The sequence below is a fragment of the Phragmites australis genome, chromosome 11 (genome assembly GCF_958298935.1).
Source record: "Phragmites australis chromosome 11, lpPhrAust1.1, whole genome shotgun sequence".
NCBI classification, from domain to species: domain Eukaryota; kingdom Viridiplantae; phylum Streptophyta; class Magnoliopsida; order Poales; family Poaceae; genus Phragmites; species Phragmites australis.
In genome coordinates, this window is record NC_084931.1 from 21,455,891 (window position 1) to 21,482,929 (window position 27,039).

Genomic DNA, 27,039 nt, shown 5'->3' on the forward strand with positions numbered 1-27,039 from the left:
TGGCGGTTAGGCGTTCACACCAAACGGCTCGCTAACCAACGACAGCTGGAAAGTGCCTCATGAGAGTGTGTGCCCGCTTCTCTGACGCGCCTCCCATATAAGTACTGCAATGCCTTGTAAGCCTCCAGCTGGTACATGTTAGGGTACCGTACTTCGGTGGTGTTGATGTGCCACGACTGCCAGCTTGAGTTCCTAGGGCAATCGAAGACCTGTTGAAGTACTTGGCACTTATGGGAGCCATCCTTGTCATACTCCTGCCTAGTGTACTCTGGGTATCGGGTGTACCCCAAGCGGCAACAAGCTTCCTACAGTAACTTGGAAAAGCCCTTTCACTTGCAGACAATGCATTGTGTTTCAGTCCTCATCTTTCATCTGTCGGAGGAAGGAGATGGCTTAGAACTAGCATAAAAGAGGTTTCAAAAGCGAAAAGATAGAAGGTAAGTGCTGAAGAAGTTTTGACAATATAGTTTTATAAAACTAAGCAACAACAAACACATCTATCCTAAGGTCGTGTTCTACAACCAAGCATGTCTCTGATACCACTTCAGTAAGACCCCTTTTTCGGGATCTCCTATGCCTCCTATATCAGTCCCTAGATCAAGTAGTTGATACGCATAGTATAATAGTTGCAGTATCACAATCGAACTTCATATATAAAATATTAAGGTTGCAGAGTACAAAATGTTACAAACCATATTGTATAATACAAACTTGGCCTAACGGCCAACGAAAGCACAGCGGAAGACAACGACCCAAAGGCACAAGTAACTAGGGTGCGAACGTGACTTCTAAGTCTACTCTTTATTCTCACCTCCTCCAGTGAAGTCAGCTTCAGTTTCCTCATCTGAATGATAGCAAGAGTGAGTACAGAAGGCACTCAGCAAGCCCAATAGTACTTAAAGTGCTTGATAGATGTATAAAGGTAATTCAAGGATAAGGCTTTACAGTTTAGTTTTGAGTGTAAAACAGTTTATGCGGGGACTCAATTGTATTATTTATTATCAATTTTTAAACAGTTTGAAGTAGTTCAAAACCAGGTAACAAGTTATATCTGGGAGTTTTTTTTATCCTAGAAGGGGTTACACCTCACTTCGCAGTCTCTATCATCACATTTGGTGTACCTCTAGTACCGCACAAATCCTAGCGGATTTAGCCAGCAACCTCATCTCACAAACATCTAGTCCACACACTCACTCATAAAGACAAGCATCCGAAGTCTACTAAAAAGGTTCTGCCTTCGCATGTCCATGACTGTGGACCCGGCTATTCGAACAGGTTTACACTCTGAAGAGGTTGTACACTGCACCCACACGATATGCTCATCGTCCAACCGTTGCAAGCAGAGGAGCGAATCATACTGAGATACTTCAATCACCTTTCCTATCACGCTTTTCTACGAGACACCCTAAGTACTAGAGACCTTGTACTAAATGTCAGGTTCCATTTTTAAGCATTTGCTGGTCTCTGCACATTCAAATAGAAGGACAGATAGTCACTTGACTTTTCATTTCTCTCAGCCTCCTAGTATGATGCCCAACCCAGTCTGGTAAAAGAAAAGTCAAGTCCTGCCCATACAAGATGCATGGTTGCACTAGGGTGACTTAAGCATGGCGGCGAAATATCTCGGTCCTTAAGAGGCCAGGATAGGCATCTTCTAGCAATGAATACCACAAAGGTAACTCAAGCCCCTAAGAGCATCCTCGTCTAAAGTGCTACTCTACCTGCCCCCGACAAAACAGTTTTCACCCATTTTTACACACCACCCGCTATATCCCACACGACATCAAGGATCTCACCACCATCATGGAACTCACAACCATTAAGGATTCATGGTATATGAGTTAGCATTGGTAACGATCAAGTGATATCTCCGAAGAGATGTATTTTGAAAGCGATGTCTCTAAGGAGACATATTCAATCCTAAGCATGCCAGATATTAAGGCATCATCCGACGTTAATATAGATAACGACAAGTAAATCTTAGGGTGATATGTCTTCTGGATGATAACATTTAAGGCATGATAATTGTTTGATAGGATTAACTACTTTAAGCAGTTGAAAGCACAATACCTAGTACATGCGATAATAAGTTTAGTTTTTTAGTTGATCATGTAGATTATTTGAATGCATAGGTTTAATATGATCAAGGAGATAGGACTTGTCTTCTATGATGTTCACCTCTAAGCCCTGGTCATAATCAGGATCCTCCGGGCTCCTGATGCTTCCTGCGCAGCACTCACAAAACTCCACTAGTTCTGCAATGAGATTACGATCAATAACGAACTATACTAGAGAAGAATCAAACAACACCATCCAGAAAGCTAAATGAGCCCTAATGGATATCACACTGTGATTGATAGGCAGATCTCAAATTTAGATGAATTTCGACGAAAGAATCGGTGAAATCAGAGCCAGAACGGAGAAGTTATGACTCACGGAAGATTTAATCTAAAATTAAATGGAGAAATATGAAATGGCAATTTTCATGGGTGGGGTCAACTAAACAGTAACTTAGGTTGGGCCAAATATGGGCTTGGGCCTGGGCCTCATAGTGTTAGGTTGCACAATGGTTAGCCCACTCAGGTCGGGCCGGCTGGTGTTGTGGCCTATGGTAGTTAGGCCAACCCACTAGGGCACGACCACGGCTGGCTAGGCTAGCCTGTAGGCCGACGGCGCATGGGCCGAGCCACGACTTGCCTTGGTTGAGCTACGTGGCATGGGAGCAGGTCGAGCCATGCGCGTGCGTGCGCGCGGGCGCGCCAGTAGAGCAAAGCGGCGAAGGAAGAGTGACGATGAGCAATCGCGGCAAAGACACGCTAGATGGCTCGCTGGACTTGCACTCCCGCCTGCGACTCACAAAGAGAAACGGTTGTTGGACCTCTACATGTGACAGGTATTCTGTTTGGGGGCTTACCGCCAGCTAATGGTGACTGGAGCAGCATCAAACGGTGGCCAGAGTGAAGCTAGGTGGCAGAACTCAGCTAGAGCCATAGAGAAGAGGAAAGGGAGGCAGGTTTAATCGGCTCAAGGTTCCTACGGGTGCAACATGATGCGGGGAATTTGGCCAAGGGTTCCAAGGGCTGATGGCCAGACTGTGGCCTGGCCGATAGCGTGCGGGTGAGGTACAGCGGCGCTTAGTCACCTTGGAGGGGCGCGCCGGTGTCGGTCCAAAGGAAAAACAACACACGCAATTGAAAGGGGAGGGCAAGGGGAAGCTCACCAAGCTCGGAGTGGGAGAGGAAAAGGACGGTGGTTGGCAGTGGCGTCTACATGTCTCCGATGTGCGCGTGCTCCAGTCCAGCTTTTGGGCAAGGTAGGGGCAGCACTGAGACGACGGGGAGCTCTTGCTACTCCTCGACTGCTTGCGGGGGGAGAAACAGTGATGACGGAGCTACAACAGCGAGCAATGGTGACGACAGTGGTGTTTTGGTGGTGGCGAGGCTGGGAAATAGAGGAGGGGAGACCGGGCTACTCTATTTATAGAGGGAGGGGGATGAGCAGAGAGGTGGTGCGAAAATCCGTGACATCACGCTGTCGTCGGTGAGTAGCGCGGTGATGAGGTGGCGGGGCGGCGCCCACCTTAATTCCCGCGTCATGGCCACACTGCACCGGTCATGCGCGTATGAGAGGGAAAGTCGCGGGTGTCAGGTGGCTCGGTTGCGCGCAGAGAGATTAGAGAGAGGGGAGAGAGAATGAAAGTGCGGAGACAGCAAGAAAGCCACTGGCGAATTGATTGTGCCGCCTATCACGATGACGGGGCGGACAGCACAGTCTCCTAAATCGAACACAAGTACACAATCTTCTACACTCGGTGTTTGAGATACCGAATTCAGATGCTAAATTTACAAATACTGATATGTTATCTATTTTAACAAATACGGTGACGTCTGATGTCTATTTTTAATTTTTTTTCTTCCAAATACCAGCTCTCTCTCCTGTTTAGGCCCCAATACTAGCTCTCTGTGTAGTTGTCTTTTTTGGCCGAAATACCAGCTCTCTGTGTAGTTGGTACTCCATTCGGACCAAAATCCATTTAAGTTTATCTTAAGTCAAATTTGTTTGCATTTGACTATCGACAGCTAAAAATATATTTATAATATATAACTTTTTTATTCGAAATAATATATTTTATATTAATCAAAATATCACGTTAGATACTGTGTCGATATCTAATAGATTTATATTTAAGACGAGAGGGAGTACTCAGGAGTCACTGCGCGATGGGCTCAACACTCTGACGCGGACACGCGTGGAGAGGAAACGCGTCCTCACCTGCCTCCGTGCTTCCACAGTACGCCGGGCCCCACCTGTCACCTTTCCAGCAGTCGGAGCTCAACGGAATATTTAACACAACACCCCGTGGTCCGTTCGTAACCGAACAGGGGCGGCGGTGGTGCTTCCTCCCCTCGGCTCGTCTCCTAAATCGAACACAAGTACACCACAACCGACACTGCTTATCGGCGGGAGGAGGAAGAAGGGTTCGAGACGGCGCGACGAAGAGGAAGCAGCCGGATCGCGGCGCCATGTCCGCGGACGAGCTCGCGGCCGCGGGTGAGGTACGCGCGCTGCGAGATTCCCTCAGGATTTGTTCCGCGTTCTCTTCTGGATTTCGTGAGATTGGATACCCGAAAATTGTGGCCGGATTCCGTTCGTTCGGATCAGTCTGGTTAGTACGGGTGTTGGTGCTCTCCTGGTGCTGATGGCGATTGGAATTGCAGCGTTTTTTTATAACCGTTTTGGGGCACGGTGCAGCGATCCGTAGCATTAGCACGGTGAATTTTGGTGGAAATTTAGGTTCAGATCAGGGCTTGGGTAATGCGTCAGTATGAAGTGTCACACCATGTTGCTGCTCCAATGTCTCCAGGCGCCCAGGCCTGCATGGCTGGATGGCGAAGCAGGTTTAAAACAGAGCAGCTGGCCTTCTCGAAAAGAAAACAAAGCAGCTGACTTGTGCCTTTTCTATTATATTTTCCAAGAAAAATGACCACTCTTAGCCAGGACTACTAGTATTTTAGACTGGATTCAACCAACATGAAACCGCGATGGTAGAAATGAGTAAAAAAGATGCATGCGTTAATGTTCAGTTGACATTTGAGAGAAGAATGTGTGGTGCAGTGATATTGGGCATTATCCGCCTATCAGTAAATACTGGAATTGTACCGCTCTGTTTTTTTAATAATCTGTTGATTTTGAATAGCCCGTAAAGTCTGTTATCCTAGTAAAATTTCTTATTGCCTTAATGACGTGACTTCTGTTGCAGGTTTGTGATGAGAGAATAAACCTTAGTGTGACTACCTCACATCAAAATGAAAATGGAGACATCACCACAGTTAGTTCGGTGGAGTCAGAGAGGGCTGCTTATGCATTTATTCCTCAAACTCCTGTCAGATCAACTGATGCGCACCTTGTTGAGTTCTCAGAAGCTATGAGAAGTAATAATGCAAATACTTAGTGGCATAATTTGAAGCCTGTCACTCTACTGTCTAGTACTTATATGTATGTTACTATACTTATGTGCTTAATATGACCTACAATTTGCAAATGGAAGCTGTTGCAAAAACGCTGCGACGAGTTGCTGAAGGGAAAGCTGCTGCTCAAGCAGAGGCTGCTGAATGGAAGCGCAAGTATGAATTAGAGATGGCAGCCAAAGAACAAATACATCATAATGTAGTCAAAGGTTTGTTTTACACACTTAGAGCTTGTGTACCTCTATTTTTTGACAGTAGTTATCGAAGTAATTAAACTATCAGCCTTCTCTGACTCTTCTTTTATCAATTCAAAATGTACGACCCAAGAAGAAGTAGTCGATGCTTTACTTTGTCTCTTCTTTCTTTGGAAGCAACCATTGAGTAATTGCTACCCAGACAGTCAGCCTCTGAATGCTGATCCCCCTTTCTTGTTTCTTTAGGATCAAAATTGTTCATCCCAGCCTGTAAGATATGTTTGAAGGAAACAAAATAGAAGTACACAGTGGAAGGCACAGAATACTGTGGAATCCTTTGTACGTTATAACATGTTAGATAAACAGTGGCATGTAATGCTTATGCTTTTCCACGCTCCCCTCATCTCTAGTCTTTATCACTATCAATAGATGGAAGAATGGTGATTTTATACTTTCTAATGTTCGGTGCTTGAAAATACCATGGGCATAACTTTTTTTAAATGAATCAAGTAGGCTGTAAACATGTGTTTCCCATTCTATTACAATGAATCTTATGAGCTAAATGCTCCAGCAGCTCACATGAAGCTTGGTCCTCGAATTATAATCACAAGAGGATAAGATTTTAATCATTGGATCTTGGTCTTGCTGTTATTGCCATTAGCACGATAATTCTTGTTGTGACCTAATACTGAATCTGGAACTGACCTCCAGAATCCAGGTTACCAGTCAACAAAAGGTATTGACCATGCGAGATTTATTTTGCATCATGTTATAGTGGAAAAGGTCAACCACTGATTACTATTTGTCCTCAGAAAGAATTGTAGATATATGCTGTTGCAGTTTCACATGTTTTCGCTCAAAGTAGAACTCACCAGAGAACAATCCAGTCATTGGTATGGAAGTTGTACCTTCTGCACGTAATTCTTAATTATATTTTCACAAGAAATTGCTTAATATGGTAAATATAGTTTATTGATCCATGCTGACAAACCTTCCAAACTACATCAAAGACATGTCCACGTTTGTGGAGAGTTGGAGATACATTAGGAATATTGGCCAGCAACTTAACAGACTGATCTCTTTCCGTTACAGTACATGTGAATTTTGACAAACAAAAAAAAAAAGGATACCTTGAACTAAACTGTAACATGTGCAGGCTGCAGTGACAGTGGGGAGGACAAGTTAGAGCATCTGGCTGGTCAGCTGACATTGGAGACTGTCTCGGTTGATCAAACAGGTTGTTGTGGAAACCATGGGATCTGTTCACATCAAATACTCCAGGAAGAATGTCCTGGACCTAACCGAAAACCAGATGACAAGATTCTTGGAAGAAAGGTATCCTTAGGGCAAGAGTATCCTTAAACGTTTACTTTCAGCTTGGATGCTTATGACCTCACAAATGTTTTTTTTTTTGTTTATGTAGCATGGTTTGTTGCTAAGATCAACTCATTTCCAATAGTTCATCATCTAATGCTGCTGGGCTGCCTCTAAGTACCTGTTATCGCCTAGAATAATTGAAGGAAGAAAAAAAAGAATATAGAAAAATGATTAAGTTATGTTATGGTTTTGTTATGCCCGTATGCTGATAATATTTGTCCCAGTATTTCTCTCTACTCTGTTTTTTTGTGTCGTTATTTTTTTATTTTGAATGGCACAACCCCATCTACACGGTCTTCCAGGAGACAGGGGCTGGTGTGGGATGGGGGAATCGAACCCCCGCGGTAGGGCTCCACCTTGGAGCCTAACCACTGGGCTTCTTGCCCGTCTGCTTGTCGTTATTTTGTTGAACTGCACAGGGTTTGCACAACTTAATAGAATTCTTATGTTCAAGAATCACCTCATCTGACATAGTGGGAATGCAATAATGCAGCTTACTTTATAAAAAGAACCATGCCAGCTTTTCATGTAACTGAAAACTAGGGCACTAGGCATTTTAATTTAAAAATAAAATAAAATTAGACCTTTTAATAGCTCAACTTAAACGAATTGTTGTCCACTCCTTGGATTGCACTCTCATTTGTTTGTATATTCTCTATTTAGATAACAATGAAATGTTACGGAACTTGCAACTACACAGCCATATTTATTTTCAGCATGTCGCTTGACCTTGACTTCAACTTCTGTGTCACAAAGCTTCAAGTAGCTCAGTCTATTGAAGAAGAGGCTCCATGATAAGCACAAGCTATTATCTGTGACTTTTTTTTGTTTTTTATACACAACTAACAGGAGTACCATTTCGAGTTTGATGTAGTTGGAAGAAATAATGTGTTCATAGTCAAGTCCAGTTTTCTTTTTTCATAAACATTTAAACAATTTTTCTGTTTATGCAGGCACCATTTAGACTTTCATGGGGATGCGATGGGGATAAGAATGGCCAGCACAAGCATGATTTTGTGTCCTTTGAAAAAGGTGACATAAAAACAGCAGAGCGCAGCAATAAGCAGGTAGTCCTTTATGTTCGGTGTGGTCCATTTTAAACTGAATGTCTATTTGTTTCCACTAATTAAAAAATATCATCGAGATAATCTCATTGCTGCTGCATTGTTTGTGCTTTCAGATTTTGCTAAAATGGGAATCTCCACCGCAAACAGTTCTTTTTGTTACTAAACCTAATTCCAATTCTGTGCTTGCTCTCTGCGGCGAAATGGTTAGGTATGCTCCCTTCATGCCTTGCCTGAAAGGTTTTAACTTGTATCAATTATCTGTAGTTGTGGATTAAATATAACAATATTTTTCTTGTAACTTATTCTCTTCCAGTTTACTTATGTCATGTGGAATTGTATTGTTAAATATCTTTGTATCACTTGTGCTAATTGTTTTGTGCATTTTCTGCAGATGGCTTAAAGAGTACAGTAATATAAATGTGTTTGTAGAGCCACGAGTTAGCCAGGAACTACTAGCTGAAGATTCTTACTTCAACTTTATCCAGACCTGGAATAATGGTAAGTGCCCTCTCGTGTATATTAGGACGCATTTTCTCTCTACTGCTTCAGAGTTTACATTTTGGAATGTTAGGATATAAGGCACATATTTTATTCTTCCCTTCAAATACACAGGAGAACTTTGTATATTTTGTATTAAAAAGAAAAGAAGGCTTGGAAACTAAATAAATCCCTTCTAGGCAAGGCAAGGGCATGGCTAGAACCAAAGTTAGGATATATTACAGAGGAGCAAAATAAGCAATCAACCACCTTAAAATAACTCAAGAATAAGAAACTCTGAAGTACCATACTACCTTAGTGCACCACCCCAGCCTATTTCCACTGCTTGCCTTCGTCCTGCTATTGGAAAGAAAATTAGCCAATTAGGCGGAATTCAAACACAACACTGGAAACCCTTTTGTTTCGCTCCTTCCAGATTTGTCACAAATATCACCAGAGAAGAATTGAATGTTTGTTCTTCTAGTTCTGATAGCCTGATATATAAATAACGGTTATGGTCATTTCTTATGAGAGTGAAAAGCAGTATGTTGTGATTATTTAGTTATTACATAAAGAATTATAAAACTGTTCCGTTTTGCCTATGAACCTCCAAGGTTACTAAGCATGAGAATGGAATTTAAGTAAGATACAGATTTCTGCCCCTTGCCTTTCTGGGGTATTCTGGTGTCATTTCTTACTCAGTTAGCTTGCTGGTTGTTTCTTGCTTGTAGCAGGGCGAAAGTGGTATGCAGTTAAATTACCTTGAGCAATCTATTCTTTCCCATCAGCAGCCAAGTTTGTTGATGTCGTTTTAGTGTGAGATAAACCATTTCTTCTACCGAGAAGATACAAAAAACAAAGTGCTCTAGAGACTCAATAGCTGTTATCATGTGCTACAAATGTTACTGTCTTGCTTATTTTATTGAGCAGTGAGTGGGTCATCTATTATTGAGCAATTCCTTTTCATTTGTGTATTGTATCTATTAAAGTTCTTTGCACTTCTTTTGTTGATGGTTTATGATTGTTTTATTTTTTGATGGTTTAATATATTCTGGATATTGCTTTTTTATTCACTTGTAACCCTTTCCTTTTGGTGTCCAACTAATCAGAATATTTTGACAGATCAGGAAATAAAGACATTACACACGAAAGTTGATCTAATTGTAACTCTTGGCGGTGATGGAACTGTTTTATGGGTATGCTATTTGAGTTGTGTGACAATTTACTGTGAGTATGGATATGTTGTGGTTAGTTCGATAAAGTAAAGCCCATTTAGTTAGTGCAACATTTCGATGAAACAAGTTAACAAACTACCTTATTTGTGGTTAGTTCGACAGAGTAAGCCCATTTGGCTATTGCAAAATTTCAATGAAACAATCTACCATTCCTTTTCCTTATACTTATAAACAAAATAAAAGTCATATAATATTAAATGTCCTGTAAGTGCGCCTAATTCCTGTGTGCATAGAAATTTACTACATACGGTTTACTTTGCACTCTTGAATTACAGTGTTGTATTGATTAGAAGAAATTGGGTGCTCCTGTTTTATATTTCCACAGGGTTAGAATGTTCAAATGACAAGAGTTGGTCTATAACTCGTTCATAGTAAAAGTTGAAAAACGACCTCATTTTGTTGTTCTCCTGTAAATTTCAGTATTTATGGCATGTTTTTATAATCTGCTTAAGTTAGGCAAATGATTAAATATCTCTTAACAGGCTGCATCATTGTTCAAAGGGCCAGTTCCTCCTGTTGTTGCATTCGCTCTTGGATCATTGGGCTTCATGACTCCCTTCCGTATCCTTAATCGTCAGTCTTGGATCAGAGTTGCTGTGGACTGAGCGCACCAAAATAGCTTGTAGTTCTGAAGACATCTAGGCAGCCCACTTGACCTTATAGCCATGTAGACTAGCATGCACATTTTTTTCTAGAATATGCCCTATTTGAATGAGCGTGAAGGGAATTGGCCTTGTTGCTATTCCTTCTATTCAAGTTTAAAGTAGTAACATGCACCTGTTATAATTTTTTCAATAGGGTTGGCATTCCGTAGCACATCAAGTCATCAACTTGTAGCAGAACGATCGCACGCACCAATTTCTCATTTCCATATAGCACCCTCAGGCAACTTTGATAACCAGTTCACCGCCTTTTGTATTTTGTAGTACTTTGGCCAATGGATCCTAATTCTTGAGGGTAGCCCTCAAGATCTTTCGCACTGCTTACCACTGTTGACACTAGCTGACTAGTTAAGTATAAGAAACCAAATAGGCACCAGCTGCCTAGTTTCATTTTCAATTCGGAATTGATGTTGAAGTTTGGCTATTTTTGGCCTCCCTATTAATTCATTTAAATTTTTTCAACAAGTAAATCTTTCAATAAGGATTTTTTTTTCTTTCTACCATATTTCTTGCAATATCGTTAGTATGCAACACATTTTTAACTGCATAAATAATAAGTGAATATGATTTATGCCTTCAACATAAATGTATTTCTAATCTATAAATCTGCATACTCAAGTGTGCAACCTTGATATGTCCTTTTTATTTATATCCTATATATGGTTGGATAATCTCTATATACAGACAGCTTATCTCAGAGTTTTCAACTAATTCACGTTCACTTATATATCAGTGTCACAGTTTCATTCATACTTTTAATACCTGGGGGCGCTTACATATTTTGTGCCCAGTGCCACCTAAACTGTAGAATTGTGACATTTTTCAAAGAACCTTTCTGTTCACTGCTCACCCACCATAACAATATTTCGTCCTTAACTTGAGTTAAGCAAGCGAGCAATACCGTGAATGTTTGGGCAATGTGCTGAAAAGACCATTTAGCATCACACTAAGAAGCCGTCTGCAGTGTCATGTGATCCGTGATGCGGCTAAGGATGAAGTTGAGACTGAGGAACCGATTCTAGTACTAAATGAAGTAACAATTGACCGTGGAATGTCATCTTACCTCACCTACCTAGAGTGCTACTGTGATAGTTCGTTCGTTACATGCGTACAAGGAGATGGGCTGATAATATCAACAACATCTGGAAGCACAGCATATTCATTGGCAGCTGGAGGATCAATGGTTCATCCGCAGGTAGACCCATGCTCAGCATATGGTTTCCAGATTTTGTTCAGCATTACGGAATTGTGTGTTAAGTTGCTCAAAAAGTCCGTAGGCTATTCATTTGCTATGTTATATATACTGCCAGTATAATGCTATGTTTTGCTGGTATATGCAGGTCCCTGGGATCCTTTTCACACCAATATGTCCGCATTCGTTGTCATTCAGGCCTTTGATACTACCGGAATATGTAACTTTGCGCGTGCAAGTGCCATTCAATAGTAGAGGGCAAGCTTGGGCATCCTTTGATGGCAAGGGTAGGATTCAACTAGGACCGGGCGATGCCCTCATCTGCAGTATTTCCCCGTGGCCTGTGCCCACGGCTTGTCTGGTGGACTCGACAACCGACTTCCTGCGAAGCATCCATGAGGGTCTCCACTGGAACTTGAGGAAGAGTCAATCATTTGATGGTCCACCTGCATGATTGTTGAAGTTTGTACAGCAGTCTGGTGCCAGGAGTTGAGATGGCTGATGGATCGCTAGATGTGATATTTCAAAGCATCTCCCGCAGTCCAGGGTGATTCGCAAAAACAGAAAAAAATCGCAAAAAAGAAAAAAAGAGCAGATTTGCAGATGGCAGTTCGGCTTTATTGTATATCCTTGCGCATTCCCTATATATGTACAAGTTAATGTATTTAGGTGTAGGCCTGTGCATAGTCCAAGCCTGATCACCATGTACATATATAGTTGGGGCTTTTGCAAATTTACCACTGATTTTTTATTTTTTTGCAAGAATGCCACTCGAATGACAGTTCTGGTGGTATTTTTGTAATTTTTTAGTGGCAAGTTTGCAATAACGATTCAAAATAGTGTCAAATTTATAATTGTCTTTTATGCAGTATAGGCGATGTATAAGTTGCAGTTGAATCTTATTCTAACGCTGAGCAGTGTTCGTCTTTACTGTTTATTTTCCAAGAAGAGGAATAAATTAATTCTGATCCCAAGATGAAAGCACTGGTCATCTTAAATGATGCTGATGCCTGATTACCAGGAAGGCATTGTTGGTCTTAGTGAGATATATGAAATCTACGTTGTTGCTTAGCTTGAAGCATAGCTGAGCAAGATGGTCATATTTCTTGCAGCGAGTGTAGGTATAATTTGGCAAGAAGACTTCAGAACAGCAGCAGTCTCTTCAGAGGTCACAGATATGTGGCAAAAACCAGGAGATGAGTTTCCTTTGCTCAGCAAATAGGACTAGTAGGACTCTCTTCGATAGTGAGAATATACTTGTTCTTCAGTTTGTGACACCTGACTCGATGAAAAATTCACTTGAATTTGCACATACAATGGCAGGTTCGCCACTATGGTAAGAAGTGCATGGCGTCGAAGCTGAGCCAGTGAGCCTTATCGGCCTCAAATCTTACCATTCTCAGTGTCTTACGAACTCGCGGTTTCTTCTCCCAAGTCCCAAGACAAAGTACAACATCCCTTTCTCAGTTTCTCCACCCACACTAAACTTCAGAGTCTAGATAGAGATCCAAATCAGTTTCTCAACCAGCCAACCGGGTGCGCGGTCGTGCACACAGCATCGTCGCCTGGGGCAGGCCGCTGCTGCTGAGCGACTATAGCTAAGGGAAGTAAATTTTATAGAATTCTGTTTAGAAAGATTCTCGTAAGATCTTATTTATATTATCTATCGTGATCTAATAGATGAGTTGAATAGGAGAAAAAGAAAGTAGATACATATCATCATAGGAGAGAGTCTTTTGTAGAATCAGATTTTATAAAATTTGCTTTTCTACCTAAAGGGTCATGGTGTACTAACGATTGGCCAAATATTCGCTCAATCAATACGACATGGCAGCCCACTCATCTCAAAAAAGAAAAAACATGGACTCCACTAGAAACGAGAAAAGAAAAACATGGACACACACCATGCCAGCAACATGGAGTGCTCGCTACGAACCAAGAGAGGTGATGGCATGCGAAAAGAAGCGTTAACAATCGTTACTTAGTAGCTAGTGATAATAATAAGTAGCGTGTGTAACCATGTAGGCCAAGGATTCTCTTGCAATTATGCATCTTATTCTAATTATTTTGCCCCAAATTTTACAGTAAATTTAATCTATACTAAGCTAAGTAAACAAGAAGCAGAGAGTGACTGAGAGGCACTCGTCATTTCAAAATGTCTAGTGACGTACGATAGCCATGCAGTGGTCCATAATACTTCTTTAAATTGAGATCATGTACAAGTATATTTTACAGACTTATTATAATGTTGACAACAAAAGAAGCATGAAAGCGTTACACCGTCTTATTATTTTCCAATTTGACATAAAATTAATCCACGGAATAGATTTGTCTTCTTTCCAGGAGCCTAGAGATTTGACGCAATTAATTCTCCGAAAAAGTTTGAGTACATTTTTAGATAGAAGATATTTATGTGAAAGGGAGGTTGGGTTGTTACTTCCCTGTAGTGCAACATTTGACATAGGATATAAATAGGGGGGGGGGGGGGGGTGTGGCTCTCATGCATATCCAAGAATATTGAATCACAAGATAACTATACGAGAAGCCTAGCTATTTCGAGATGTTGTCTCTATGTACATATGTCTAACTTTGTCATGACTATTTTTCACTCTATGACTAATGAAGTTTCAAATGAATTATCAGTCATCTGAGATACAATTCAAATATGGAACCCATTATTACTACTCAAATAAGCCTTGCTATGTTTTATCTAAGTTATCACAAAATTATCTAATTTGAGTGATTAAGGTTTATCTCTACTTCGACGGAATCAAAGCTATACAAATGTCTAATACAAATCTGAAGTCATAGTGAAGCTATTATAATTCGAATGTTATAAGTGGGAAAGATAAGGTGATATTATACCATACAATATAAAATACCACCAAATGATGCTAGCATATTCTTGGCTGTGGCACTTCATGTGTGTAGAGAAATCAATGCGGTAACTTAAATTAATCTGTTATTTAGGTAATTGTCAATCATTTAGCAAGCTTGATCTCAAGCATTACAAAGAGGCTACCATAAGCATTGCTTGTGTAATGATGAGGTTCCATCCAAATATAGAAAAGTTGTTTCTGTTCGGAGAGCAAGGAGGAGCTCCTGTTGATATATGATTTTTTTCCAATTGTGGTGAACTTAAATCAGAAGCTTTGGCAGGGTAACGGATTTTACATGATATTGTTTTGTTTAATCATCTATTCGTTCAATTATTTTTGTTCTATTTTAATGATGCGCTCTTGGTATGGAATGTTTGCAAGACAATTCACGTTGTCTATGTTGCTACAACTATGCTTTCTAGTGACTTCCTTTTTGCGGTCATAGTGTTTAATAGTTTATATTGATAGTTTATGGTTGTTTGTCTCTTTGTATTGCATTCAAATTGTATGCTACAAAATGTGAGGTGTGACTTGGTTTAAACCTTGCATATCTATGTTCTTTTTCCTTTATTCTGATCATCAATACCAGGTTCGAATTATGTCTATCAAGTAGCATGCATAATAGTGGCAGAAAGAAGAGTGATGGTAAATAAAACATAAATTGATGATACAATGGTACGTACACAATTGGATTCTTAATACTAGCCACCTAATTGCACAGGCCACCCCGCTAGTTCTTTTAATTACAAGAATCCAACATTGCAAGAGAGTTTGTTTCACATTTTAAAATCCAAACCGCAATGCTAGATGCTCCCCATCTCTGCGTGTGAGCACCTCCACCATTAGAACGTCATTTACACTATCATACAAGCGTGCTCGAGCAAGGCAAAAGTTGCATGCCCAATCCTAGATGACAACCCTGGAAGTACCATGACTTGGTTTCATTATCAAATGCGCTATCCATATTGATGCCAATATGATTTGCGGAAATTTGACATCAATGAGACCAAGTTCTTTTGATGTTTCATATAATGTCGTGGTGATCGAGCATGACACTAGAAAATACATAGCTGATTCTTGTTATGCGGCATCACAAAATGCTATTTGCTTAATATGCCCAGGGCCAGTCATGAGATTTTGGTGGCCCAGAGTGAAACTAAAAATAAGACCCTGTTGAATTAGGCCAGGACTACATGAGATGATGAGAGGAAGTGATCTCATTGAATATTTAACTTCTCTGCGCACAAGAGGATTGCTAATTTTAGTAATTTGGGTTGCTGCTAAGGTGCGGAGTTTGATTCGAGCCAACCATCACCTGAGCACCAATGAAAAGGATGCGATGTGTCATCGATCAATGGACTCGTTATTGTGTTAGCTGAACCACAGTCCACAGCAACCGGCATCTCTTCCCTGCAAACCTACTCCATCAGAGCACACATCAGTAACACAAACCAGACAAGATGAAACACACATGGTCGAACCCATCAGAGCACACATCATAACACATCAGGAACTTTTTTGTCTTCTCGCATGGAAAATGCATGGTCGAATCCACAACATGTCTGCATTGCATTGCATTAGCACCATTAACAGATATGCCGTCAAGTTTATCGGCGATGAGGTTCTAGTTTTAGGGTTCGTACTATGAGAGGAGAATAGGAGATTTAGAGTCCCGCCGCCTCGAGGAGATGAGGAGTCTAGGTCCTCATGTCCCAGGCCCGCGATGAGATCTCCACTCGCTAGTGGCCCAGTGCTAACTTGTTGTTGCTTCTTTTGGGCCGGCCAAAGGCCACAAAAGCCCATGCACTGATGCACTATATGGGAGCCCCCCCCCCCTCTGAGTTTTGGGGGCCAAGGTGGTCGCCTCGCTTGCCCCCTGTCTGGCCTGGCCTTGAATATGCCTTCTCTGTCATTCAGCTCATGATAGTAGGAATCTATGGACCACTCTTCACCCAAAGAAACACAAACCTTGGCTAGTCTAGTGCATTCAGGTACCAAACATGTTGTATCAAAAGTACAACAGCAAGGCTCAGCATCGGTGCTCTGGCAGATGGGCAAACTCGATCCATTTCCTATTCTAGACCCACCTTCCTAGGTTGGCCTAAATCTTCCATTTTCCATTATCTAATCCATGCTCTTATCCCTTTCATCAGCAAGCAATTGTAAGCCAATTTCACAGCATAACATCCATATTTTTTTCTACCAGTTCAGCTTTATATTGCTAAGATAGCACCACAATAACCCAAACAATCCCCTAGGTTGTTGTGATATCCCAGCCCAATGGGCATTTGTGCGGGGTAGGGATGGCAATTTTCCCCATTGGGGCCGATCCCTGCACCCTGCAAGGATCCCCCCGAACGAGGCAGGGGTGGGATTGGATCCCCCCCCCCATGGGGCTAACGGGGTGGAGCCCCGAGTCTAGGTCGGGGCTGGGGTGGGGCTAGATTTTCCCCACTGAGCTCCATGGGACCTCGGCCTAGCCCATGTACTAATATGCAGCCTAGCCCAGTTAAGCCATATATATATATATATATATATATATATGTGTGTGTGTGTGTGTGTGTGTGTGTGTGTGTGTGTGTGTGTGTGTGTGTGTGTGTGTGTGTGTGTGTTTGTGTCTCTAACTCTAACATATTCTCCAGACTCCAGCATTCCAGCCACCATCACTCAGCCTCTAGCTCTTTGCCCTCCATTCTGCCTCTGCTAGTCTGCTCTCCAGATCTAGCTGCCATCACTCAGCCTCTAGCCCTCTGCTCTCCACTCTACCTCTGCTCTCTAGATCCAGCCGCTAGCTTGCATGCACAAACGCAGGGACGCCAGCTAGCCTGCACACATGGATCCTTAACCTCTAGCCCTCCACTCTGCCTCCCCTCTCCAGGCTCCAGCTGACGTCGGGACGAAGGCACGACACACGTAGTGATGCAGCCATCCAGGTCACTGGCTTACCGTGCATGGGCGCACAACCTCCAGGGACCAGGGCACAGTCTCATAGGTGCCAGCTGCCAAGGTGCACAGGCTCTGGTCTCCGACCATCATTCCAGTAGTCCCAGCATGGCTGCACGAGCGCTCTGCCTTCAACCAGCATGTCAACAAGGTGAATCTATGATCTGCTAGTTATTCCTAGACTTAGTGTGTAAATGATGCATCCTTATACGAGTATTAGCTATATGTTCTTAGCCTTGGGCCCTCCACCTGGACCTTAGCATTTGTATTGTGCTCTTGTGCATAGCATTGATTAGTGATACAGTGTTAGGTTCTTAAAATTTCTCTCCATAGCATAGATGTTCATCTGCAACATTTCTACAGCTAGTTGTGTTGATTGTGTAGTCTGGTAGGCAAGTTCTTTGATTGAGTAATACTTTCGATTTGCACATAGGAAGGTTTGGTATTATGTCTAGGCTTGTTTTAGAGAATAGTTTAACTATTTGCCTTTGTGCATACATCACAACAATCAATAGTTTGCTGCAGCACTTGTGTCTGATGTCCTGATTATGCCCCTTTGTTTTTGCAGCACTTGTTTGATTGTTGCAATGGCGACCACTAGCTCCTCCCAAGCTACAGCAACGCCTACCTCTGGACAAGATCCTGAGAAAAATCAAGTCCAAGGTGGTGACATGGCTCAAGGAAAACTGCAAGTGCTAGAATCTCAAGGTACTGATGCAGAGGTGCTAGCAGCATCAAAAAGGAGAAACTTAAATCTTCAGTGTAGCAGGAATTTAAAAGATTGCAAGTAAGGGGCAAATGGAAAGCAGAGTGCATGTGGTGTCATGTTAAGCTAGGAGGAGAAACTAAAAATGTAACCAAACACATGCATGATCATCTTAAGATATATCAATCTAGGCAGGTTAGAAAAGAGCTTAAACAGTCAACATTGAGATTGTCAACTGATGCTGATGGGAAAGTTAGTGTTGAAAAGTACACTTTTGATCAAGATGTTGCTAGGAAAGCTCTTGCACTTATGATCTGTGTCCATGAGTACCCACTAGATATGGTTCATCATGTCAGTTTTCGTAAGTTTTGTGCTGCAATGCAACCATTGTTTAATGTTGGGACTAGAAATACAATTAGGCAAGATATCTTGGACATGTATAGAGTTCAAAGGGAGTGTATGGTGAAGTACTTTTGACAATTGGAAAGCCTTGTTGCCATCACAACTGATATGTGGACAACTAATCATCAAAGAAAGGGTACATGATAGTCACAGTACACTTTATTGATGAGAAGTGGAACCTTAAAAGTTTTCTTTTGAGGTAATACTTGAGGATCTGTCACAATTCTTAATTGCTATGCTTGTTTCCATTTTTAGGCTGAACTAAAATTTTCTTTTGTTATTAAATTATTTTGTAAGATCATTTATGTTCTAGCCCCACATACCGGTGAGGTTATATTTGATATGCTTCAAGATGTTCTTATTGATTGGCATCTTGAGAGGAAGGTCTCCACAGTGACACTGGACAATTGCACCACCAATGGCAATCTAATGGGAAAAAATGGAAGATAAGTTGCATGTTGACTATCTTATGTTGAAAGGTAAATTGATGCATATGCCTTGTGCTGTACATATATTAAATCTGATTGTTAAAGATGGATTGTCTATCATGGATAAAGATAAAGGATTAGAGAGGATTCGTGAGAGTGTAGATTTTTGGTCAGCCACTCCAAAAAGACATGAGAAATTTGAGAAGAAGGCATGTGAAATGAGCATTCAGTTTAGGCGTAGATTGGCCCTAGATTGTAAAAGTAGATGGAATTCCACCTATATCATGCTTAGCATTGTATTAGAATACAAATCTATCTTTGAACGTCTAGCTCTCCATGAGAAGTTGTTTGCTCCTATGTGCACAATAGAAGATGACTGGAAGTTTGCAAAGGACATTTGTGATAGGTTGAAGATGTTCTTTGATATAACTGATCTACTTTCAGGCACTACTTATGTTACAGCTAATCTTTTCTTCCCTAAAATCTGTGGTGTATATTTATCTATCACAAAATGGGCCTATAGTGATGATCCTCATGTAGAAAAGATGGTAGAGTCAATGAAGGAGAAATTTATTAAGTATTGGGCATATGTCCATGGCCTTATGGTAGTTGCTACTGTTCTGGATCCTAGGTTTAAACTTCATTTGTTGCAGGCTCTTTTTACTAATATTTATGGAGTAGAAGGTGCAGCAGCCCAAGTTAGGGAAATTAGAGGCTTGTTGTAAAAATTGGTGCTAGAATACCAACAATCTCCAGAGGATGTTGGTACTTCTACTTTAATTGCTTCAAATACTTCTGCCCAGAACATTGGACTTGGAGAAGATGAAGTTTTCAGCGTTTTTTATCAATACATGTCTTCTCAGTGGGTAGTTACTTCTTCCCATGTGCGCACAGAATTGAATTTGTATTTGGAGGAGCCAACTCTGCCAAGGACATAAGAACTTGACATTGTTAATTGGTGGAAGTACGATGGGGTCAAGTATCCCACTTTGCAAAAGATTTCTCAGGATATCATGGCAATTCTTGTGACAACAGTAGCATTTGAGTCTATGTTCAGTACTAGTGGGAGGATAATTAGTCCTCACCGTAGTCGACTTGCACCCAAATTGTACAAGCACTTATGTGCATGCAAGCTTGGTCTCGTGCCGACATGTTAGGTAAATAAATCAAGAAGCACTTCAATATGTTTTTTCCTTTCTCCATGTAAGAAAGCACTAACTTTTGAACACATTGTGCTAATAGGTGATGATAATCCTACCAATTCTGTAATGATGACTTGCTTGCAGGACGAAGAAGAAGCATTGGTATTTTCACTATCGTTCATAGTTCATACTATCAATCATTCATACTAATTCATACTGGTATTTAGTTCTTGTCCTTCTCATTTTTAGGATGATCTTGAGTCTACTGTGGTTGATTGCTAAGTGATGGAGATGGACTGATGGTGCCATTTGGGATGGCAGCAAGCGCAAGCAGCCTAAGAACTTGAGATCACTAAGTTTCTATTTGTTATTATATTTGGAACTATGAATTCTGATCTGTCATGTGTACTGCTATTGTGCTATAATCAGTTATTTGCTATTGTGATGTAAACTATGTTGTGTTGTTAAGTGTTGTGCTACTGCTTCCTATTTAATTATAGATGTGGACATATTGTGTCGGTGGTTGAGAATTTGACTCTTGAGATGAGATGAAATGATGGATTATTAGCTTCTATAATCTGTAGTTCTATGTTTGTGGCTCTATGCAGTGTGCATTACAAGAAATTTAGTAAATGAATGATATTTATGTGGCTGGATTATTTATGTTTCTGTGCTTTGTAGACATGTTTCATGTTTGGATTATCTCTATTTCTGTGTAGTGTTGCTAAGGCTCTCTGTTTTGTCTGTTCAGGCCCTGTCTCCCCCCCACAAGACTCCGATGGATTTCGGGGATTCGACGGGGCCAGGGACGAGGGCATTTTTTTGCCCCGAATTGTGTTTCAGGGTTGGGCCAAGGATCGGAGTTGGTATGTTTGCCCGGCCCCGCCTCGCCCCGTTGCCATCCCTAGTGCAGGGTGTTTGGTATGCTTGCGCGAGAGACAATAGCCAAGTTGTACCATACCGCTAGATAAAAAGGAAGTTTGAGCCAACTCAAAGGAGGGGCGGTTTGAAACATAATAATCTTTGCTTAACCATGTACACGAAGTGAGAATGAAAGCATAAGAAGATTATTGCGTAAGTATCGTCTTTGTTCAGTCACGTAGATTTGAGCTGCTTTGAAACTCGGGAAGCTACAATTGTCTTCCTCACTGGAAGTGTTCTAAACATGGCTTACTTTTTTTAGGGAAATTTATCTTAAAGACGACCTTGAAGGCCTCATGCCTTAATTATCTTCTTCTTTGCGGATGATCTAAGTTTCAACACTATACGAGTGCATGCATCCCCGACGAAAGCAATCAGCCATTTGCAATCTCAATTCAGAAGCCTTCGGGCTCTGGCTACTATAACTGGTGTGTGATTTTAGGGAAAATTGCCCATATAACATCCGCACCGTACAGGTTTGCAAACATACCACTGCACAGTGACATATTACTATTTTAGCACCGTTTTCGCACCGTTTTTTATCCATCCTACCACTCCATTACACTACCGAGCCTAATATTGTTGCTACTCAGTTTGATCAAACGATCTCCACCGAACCAGCACAAATATGGTCAGGCCAAGTCCACCAAACCCTAGATCGAAAAAATTCCCCACTCTCAGCCATAGCTCTCCTTCGTCCCTCTCGGCATCGCAGCGTCTCCTCTTAGTTGCGCCTTCCAAGATCGCCTGCCAACGCGTGGACTACTAACTGGATGGAAGATGGCTCTAGCTCCCCCCCCCCATAGGTATGCACTTCCTCATAATTTGTGCTATGTTCTTCATATGACTTGTCTAGAATGAGAAACAAATCAAAGTCCTAGATTTTCTTCGATTTGATTCTCTGTGTGTTGCTCTTCCTTTGTTGTTTCAGAAATGGGACGGCAATACGAGTTAAGATAAATGTTGAATCATATTGCTCCACTTGCAATGGGAGGAAAGAATATTTCAGGGGGGAAACTTGGGAGTGGGATATTATTTCTGGATTTCTGACTTTGTGTAGTCTAGATGCGGTGGTTAAGGAGCGGTTTAGTTGGGGTGAGAATGAAATCCTAGAATTTTGGGGGGTGAGAGATGGAGTACCGACAAGGATAAGCAACGAGGTGTAGCTGACAGATATGAAATGGGCTAGTAAAGAGTTGGCAATCGTAGTCAGAATTGTCTTAGTTGATAGCAATGTAGTGCCTCCTTCCACACATGAGAGTGCCATATCCCAAGTTGAAATGGTTCCCAAACAACCTGAAATAGTTCATGAAATACAAACTTCAAGCACATACCAGAACCATTGAGGAAGGTGGTCCTGATGTGGTAGCAACAAATGAGGAAGGTGACCATTGTGGGGAATTATCCAAATAGTATTCTAATTAATCATTGAGTCGATTATTTACATAATCATAACCACAATGATTAACCAGAATATCATCCTGGTGGTCCCAACATGTGTTTTGTGCTCAAGATCGGAACATACGTCTTTCCAACATATGGCGTCACAACCAAGCTTAATAAAGAGCGAGCAATGAAATTATATTACAAGCCTTTAGAGGATTATCACTTACAATAATTTACAACGCATGAACACTAGGAGGATAAAAGAAGAGTCTCACCGCCTAGCCACCTAGAGGTACTACGCAGCGGAAAACAAAATCTATGAACAACAAAAGATGGATGGAGCTATTTTCCATGAGGCACCACCCCAAAATCTTGTCACTCGAGTAGTTTGCACTACTCCTGCCTGTCACGCACATTGGCGGGCGTGAACTAACCAAACACTAGCTCCTCCTCACATATAGAACCTGTAAAAGGAGCATGAGAATGAAGGTACTCGCAATACTCAATCTGTAATGGGTACATATAATAACCTGACACTAAGGATTATGCATTTAGATAAGTTAGCAAGGAATCGGCTAGAAGGTTAAGTAGATTCATATGAAAAAGCAATTTTGACACAAAAGTGTGAGCATCTACACTTAACCACACATATCCTTCTATCCTAAGATCAATAACACAAGAGTATCTATAACAGAACCATATTATCTCATCAATAGCCATCACAGACCATTTCCCAATCGAGTCATGTGGCAAACTCAGATTTGGCAAACTCAAGGAGAAAGTGACAGTGATGACGTGCATTGGAATTTTACATAGTTGGAAAAGAATTGTATCAATTTTTGTCGACGGGACGAAAAGACGGCCATCGGACCTTCATGTGCACTGGCGGTTAGACCGCAGCTAAGCCCGATTAGACCGCCATACAATTGGACCACGGGTACGTCGATTAGACCGCAAATCATACAGAGAGATTTTTGCTCTAACGGTTAGACCACAAGTCATAGGTGGTCAGACCACCTGGGAACAGAGAGTAAAATGGGTTCTGAATGCTTCTGGCGGTCAGACCAGTAGAGGCGCGGTTGGACCGCTATGAGTGTATTTTCCCAGCTAAAATGGTTTTTAAGCGGTTTCCTTTGGGAACAAAGTTTTTGACCAACATGATAATGAACTACAGACATGTGCGATGCTCAACATATGCATAATTGAAACAATACTCACAAGTTTTCAAAAAGATCGGGAAACTCGGAGCAGATTCGATCCTCACGCTCCCAAGTAGCCTCATCTTCCGAGTGATTGCTCCATTGCACTTTAACAAACTTGATATAGTGATGTCGGGTCTTGCGTTCCACTTTATCCAAAATCTGTATTGATCGTTCACAATAAGAGAATCTGGATGCAAATCTTTGTTCGCAACTTCAATAACTTCGGTTGGGACTCAAAGACATTTTTTTAATTGCGAGCCATGAAACACATTATGCACGGAAGGAGAGGGATGGAGGTAAGTACAACTGATAGGCCACCTCTCCTCGCTGAGCGATGATTTGGAAAGGTCCCACATATCGAGGTGTTAACTGCCCTCTGACTTAAAAGCATCGATTCCCCTTGAGAGAAGACACCTTGAGATAGATGAAATCCCCAATGGCGAATACCAGCTCTCGTCGGTGACGATCGGCATAGCTCTTCTGACGAGATTAAGCCATGAGAAGACACTTGTGAATGGTCAGAACATGTTCTTCAGCCTCTTTGACCAAATTTAGGCCAAGATAAGCTCTTTCGCCGGACTCAGACTAATTCACGACGTTCGGCATCTCCTTCCATAGAGAGCTTCGAAAGGCGACATCTTAATACTAGATTGGTAACTATTGTTGTAGAAGAACTCTACAAAAGGCAAGCAAATCTCCCACTTCTTCCCATATGTGAGAGCACAAGCTCGCAACATATCTTTCAGGATTTGATTTACCCTCTCTATTTGACCATCGGTTTGAGGATAGTAGGCGGTGCTATGGAAGAATTTGGTTCTCATGGCTTCATGAAGACTCTTCCAGAAATGAGAGGTGAATTGGCTCCCTCTATCAGAGACAATCTTCTTCGGAATTCCATGAAGGCAAACAATTCGAGTGAGGTATGGCTTCGCATACTACTTGACTGAGCATGTGGTCTGGACGGGAAAGAAATGAGCTGCCTTGGTCAATCGATCCATAATGACTTAGATCAAGTCACACCCTCGAGAGATCTTAAGGTAATCTTGTAATGAAATCCATACCAATCTACTCCCACTTCCAGGAGGGAATAGATAAGGGCTGGACCGTATCGGTTAGCTGAGGTGTTCAGCCTTTACTTTTCAGCAAACAACACACTCGACGGCGTAACGAGCAATTTCATGCTTCATGTGGGTCCACCAAAATCTTGTCTTGAGGTATTGATATATTTTGGTACTCTCCAGATGAATGGATAACAAAGAATCATGAGCTTCATCCAGAATCTTTTTCCTCAATGCATCAACCTTCAGAACCACTAGCCTCTTCCCAAACTATACGACACCTTGATTATCTCTAGAAAAACAGGTAGTCTTGCATTCCTTCATTTTATCTAGAATTCGGGTCATGCCCTTGTCATCTCTTTGAGCTTATTTGATTTGATCCAGAAGAGTGGATTTGATCTCCAAGTTAGCAAGAAATCTCTCCGAAACCACCTCAAGTCCAAGCCTTCGAAAATCATCACAAAGCGTGGTGACTCTAGGCTTGAGCGAGAGACATCGAGCCTTTTGGCTCAGTGCATCGGCAACAACATTCGCCTTGCGGGATGATAATGAACTTTCAGCTCATAGTCTTTGATCAGCTCGAGCCATTTTGTCCATCTCATATTCAGGTCAGCTTGAGTGAAGATATATTTGAGACTTTTGTGATCCGTATAGATATGACGAAGATTGCCCAATAGATAGTTGCACCAAATCTTTAGATCATGCACAACTGTTGCTAGCTCTAAGTCATGAGTCAGGTAGTTCTCTTCATGGTGCGTCAATTGACATGAAGCATAGGCAATAACTCGGCCTTCTTGCATGAGGACATATCCGAGGACTATGTAGGAAGTATCACAGTAGACATCGAAACCCCTGACTACTTCAGACTAAGCAAGAACGGGAGTGGCCGTGAGCAGGTTCTTCAACATTTGGAAAGCTGACTCACATTCATTTGACCACTCAAACACACTTCCTTGCTTCAAAAGCTCAATCATGGGCTTGGAGATCTTGGAGAAGTTCTTGATGAACCGACGGTAGTAACCCACAAGTTCGAGAAAACTTATGATGTATGTGACACTCTTGGGTTGAACCCAGTTGAGAACCTCATGTACTTTGCTCGGTTCAACGACAAAACCATTCTAGGATAGGATATGACCCAGAAAAGCAACTTCTTTGAGCCAAAACTCGCACTTGCTGAACCATCGGAGGTGCTCAGAATGTTCTTCTTCAGTCTTAGAGTATAAGAGAATATCATCGATGAAAACCATGATAAACTTATCGAGCTCCTCCATGAAGACTATGTTCATCAAATACATGAAGAATGTTGGTGCATTGATTAGGCTGAAAAACATAACGGTATACCCGTAAAGCCCATAATGAGTAGAGAAAGCCGTATTGGGAATATCCTCCGGTCGGATCTTTATTTGGTGGTAGCCCAACCTCAAATCTATCTTCAAGAAAACCCAGGCACCGATCAATTGATCAACAAAATATCAATTCGAAGCGGATAATTGTTCTTGACAGTGACCTCATTCAACAGACGGTAATCAACACATATCCGCAGAGTTTGGTCCTTCTTCTTCACAAAGAGCGTCGGGCATCCCTGAGGTGAGGAGCTCGGACGAATGAAACACTTTGAGAGCAAATCCTGAATTTGCTTCTTCATCTCCGTTAACTCATTTGGAGGCATCTAGTAAGACCTCTTTGAAATCGAGGTTGTTCCAGGCAAAAGCTCAATAGAGAATTCCACTTCTTGGTCACGTGGCATTCCCGGCACTTCTACTAGAAAGACATTGGGAAACTCACTCATGATGGGAATATTCAGGAGATCTGTGGTGGCGACAACCTTCAACTTCCTTAAGCTTCAGATGGACTTGGATGCCAGATAGATCATCAAGTGTGATAGTCCTCTGAGCACAATTAATAACGGTTTTATTCTTGGCAGGCCAATTTATTCCCAAAATAACATCTATCCCCTTGGAGTCGATTAATAGTAGATTTGCAACAAAGGTTATCCCATTGATGAGAATCGATGCCTTAGACATAATTAGATCAGTAGGGATGTTAGCTTCAGGTGCTTCTATGAGATAAGGTGCAAGGGTAGTTCTAACCCTTAGCTTGTGATGCCGAGTATAGTTCCTTGTTATAAATGAATGAGAAGCTCCAGAATCAAAGAGAACAGAAGTAGGATGCAAATTCACAAGTAACATACCCATCAAGACGTTGCCACCTCGTGAGCTTCTTCGGTGGTGGTGTAGTTGACATGACCGTGCATGGGAACTTGCGCGATCTTGGAGGCTTACTGAGGGGGTTGCATTGGT

At 41.7% G+C, this 27,039-nt stretch overlaps 1 protein-coding gene across 2 annotated transcripts; it reads left to right on the forward strand.

Moving 5' to 3' along the window:
• Positions 1 to 4,351: 4,351 nt before the first annotated feature.
• LOC133884413 (putative NAD kinase 3) lies at positions 4,352 to 12,642 on the forward strand. Of its 2 annotated transcripts, XM_062323810.1 has the most exons (11): positions 4,352 to 4,556; positions 5,261 to 5,432; positions 5,549 to 5,677; positions 6,819 to 6,997; positions 7,993 to 8,106; positions 8,220 to 8,314; positions 8,498 to 8,604; positions 9,706 to 9,779; positions 10,301 to 10,379; positions 11,368 to 11,675; positions 11,821 to 12,642. In XM_062323810.1, exons 1-11 carry the CDS (start codon positions 4,524 to 4,526, stop codon positions 12,124 to 12,126), a joined length of 1,596 nt encoding a protein of 531 aa, XP_062179794.1. In that variant the 5' UTR covers positions 4,352 to 4,523; the 3' UTR covers positions 12,127 to 12,642. The 2 variants fall into 2 exon arrangements, with proteins under 2 accessions (XP_062179794.1, XP_062179795.1); XM_062323811.1 differs by lacking the exons at positions 4,352 to 4,556; positions 5,261 to 5,432 and adding an exon at positions 6,237 to 6,717.
• Positions 12,643 to 27,039: the final 14,397 nt, after the last annotated feature.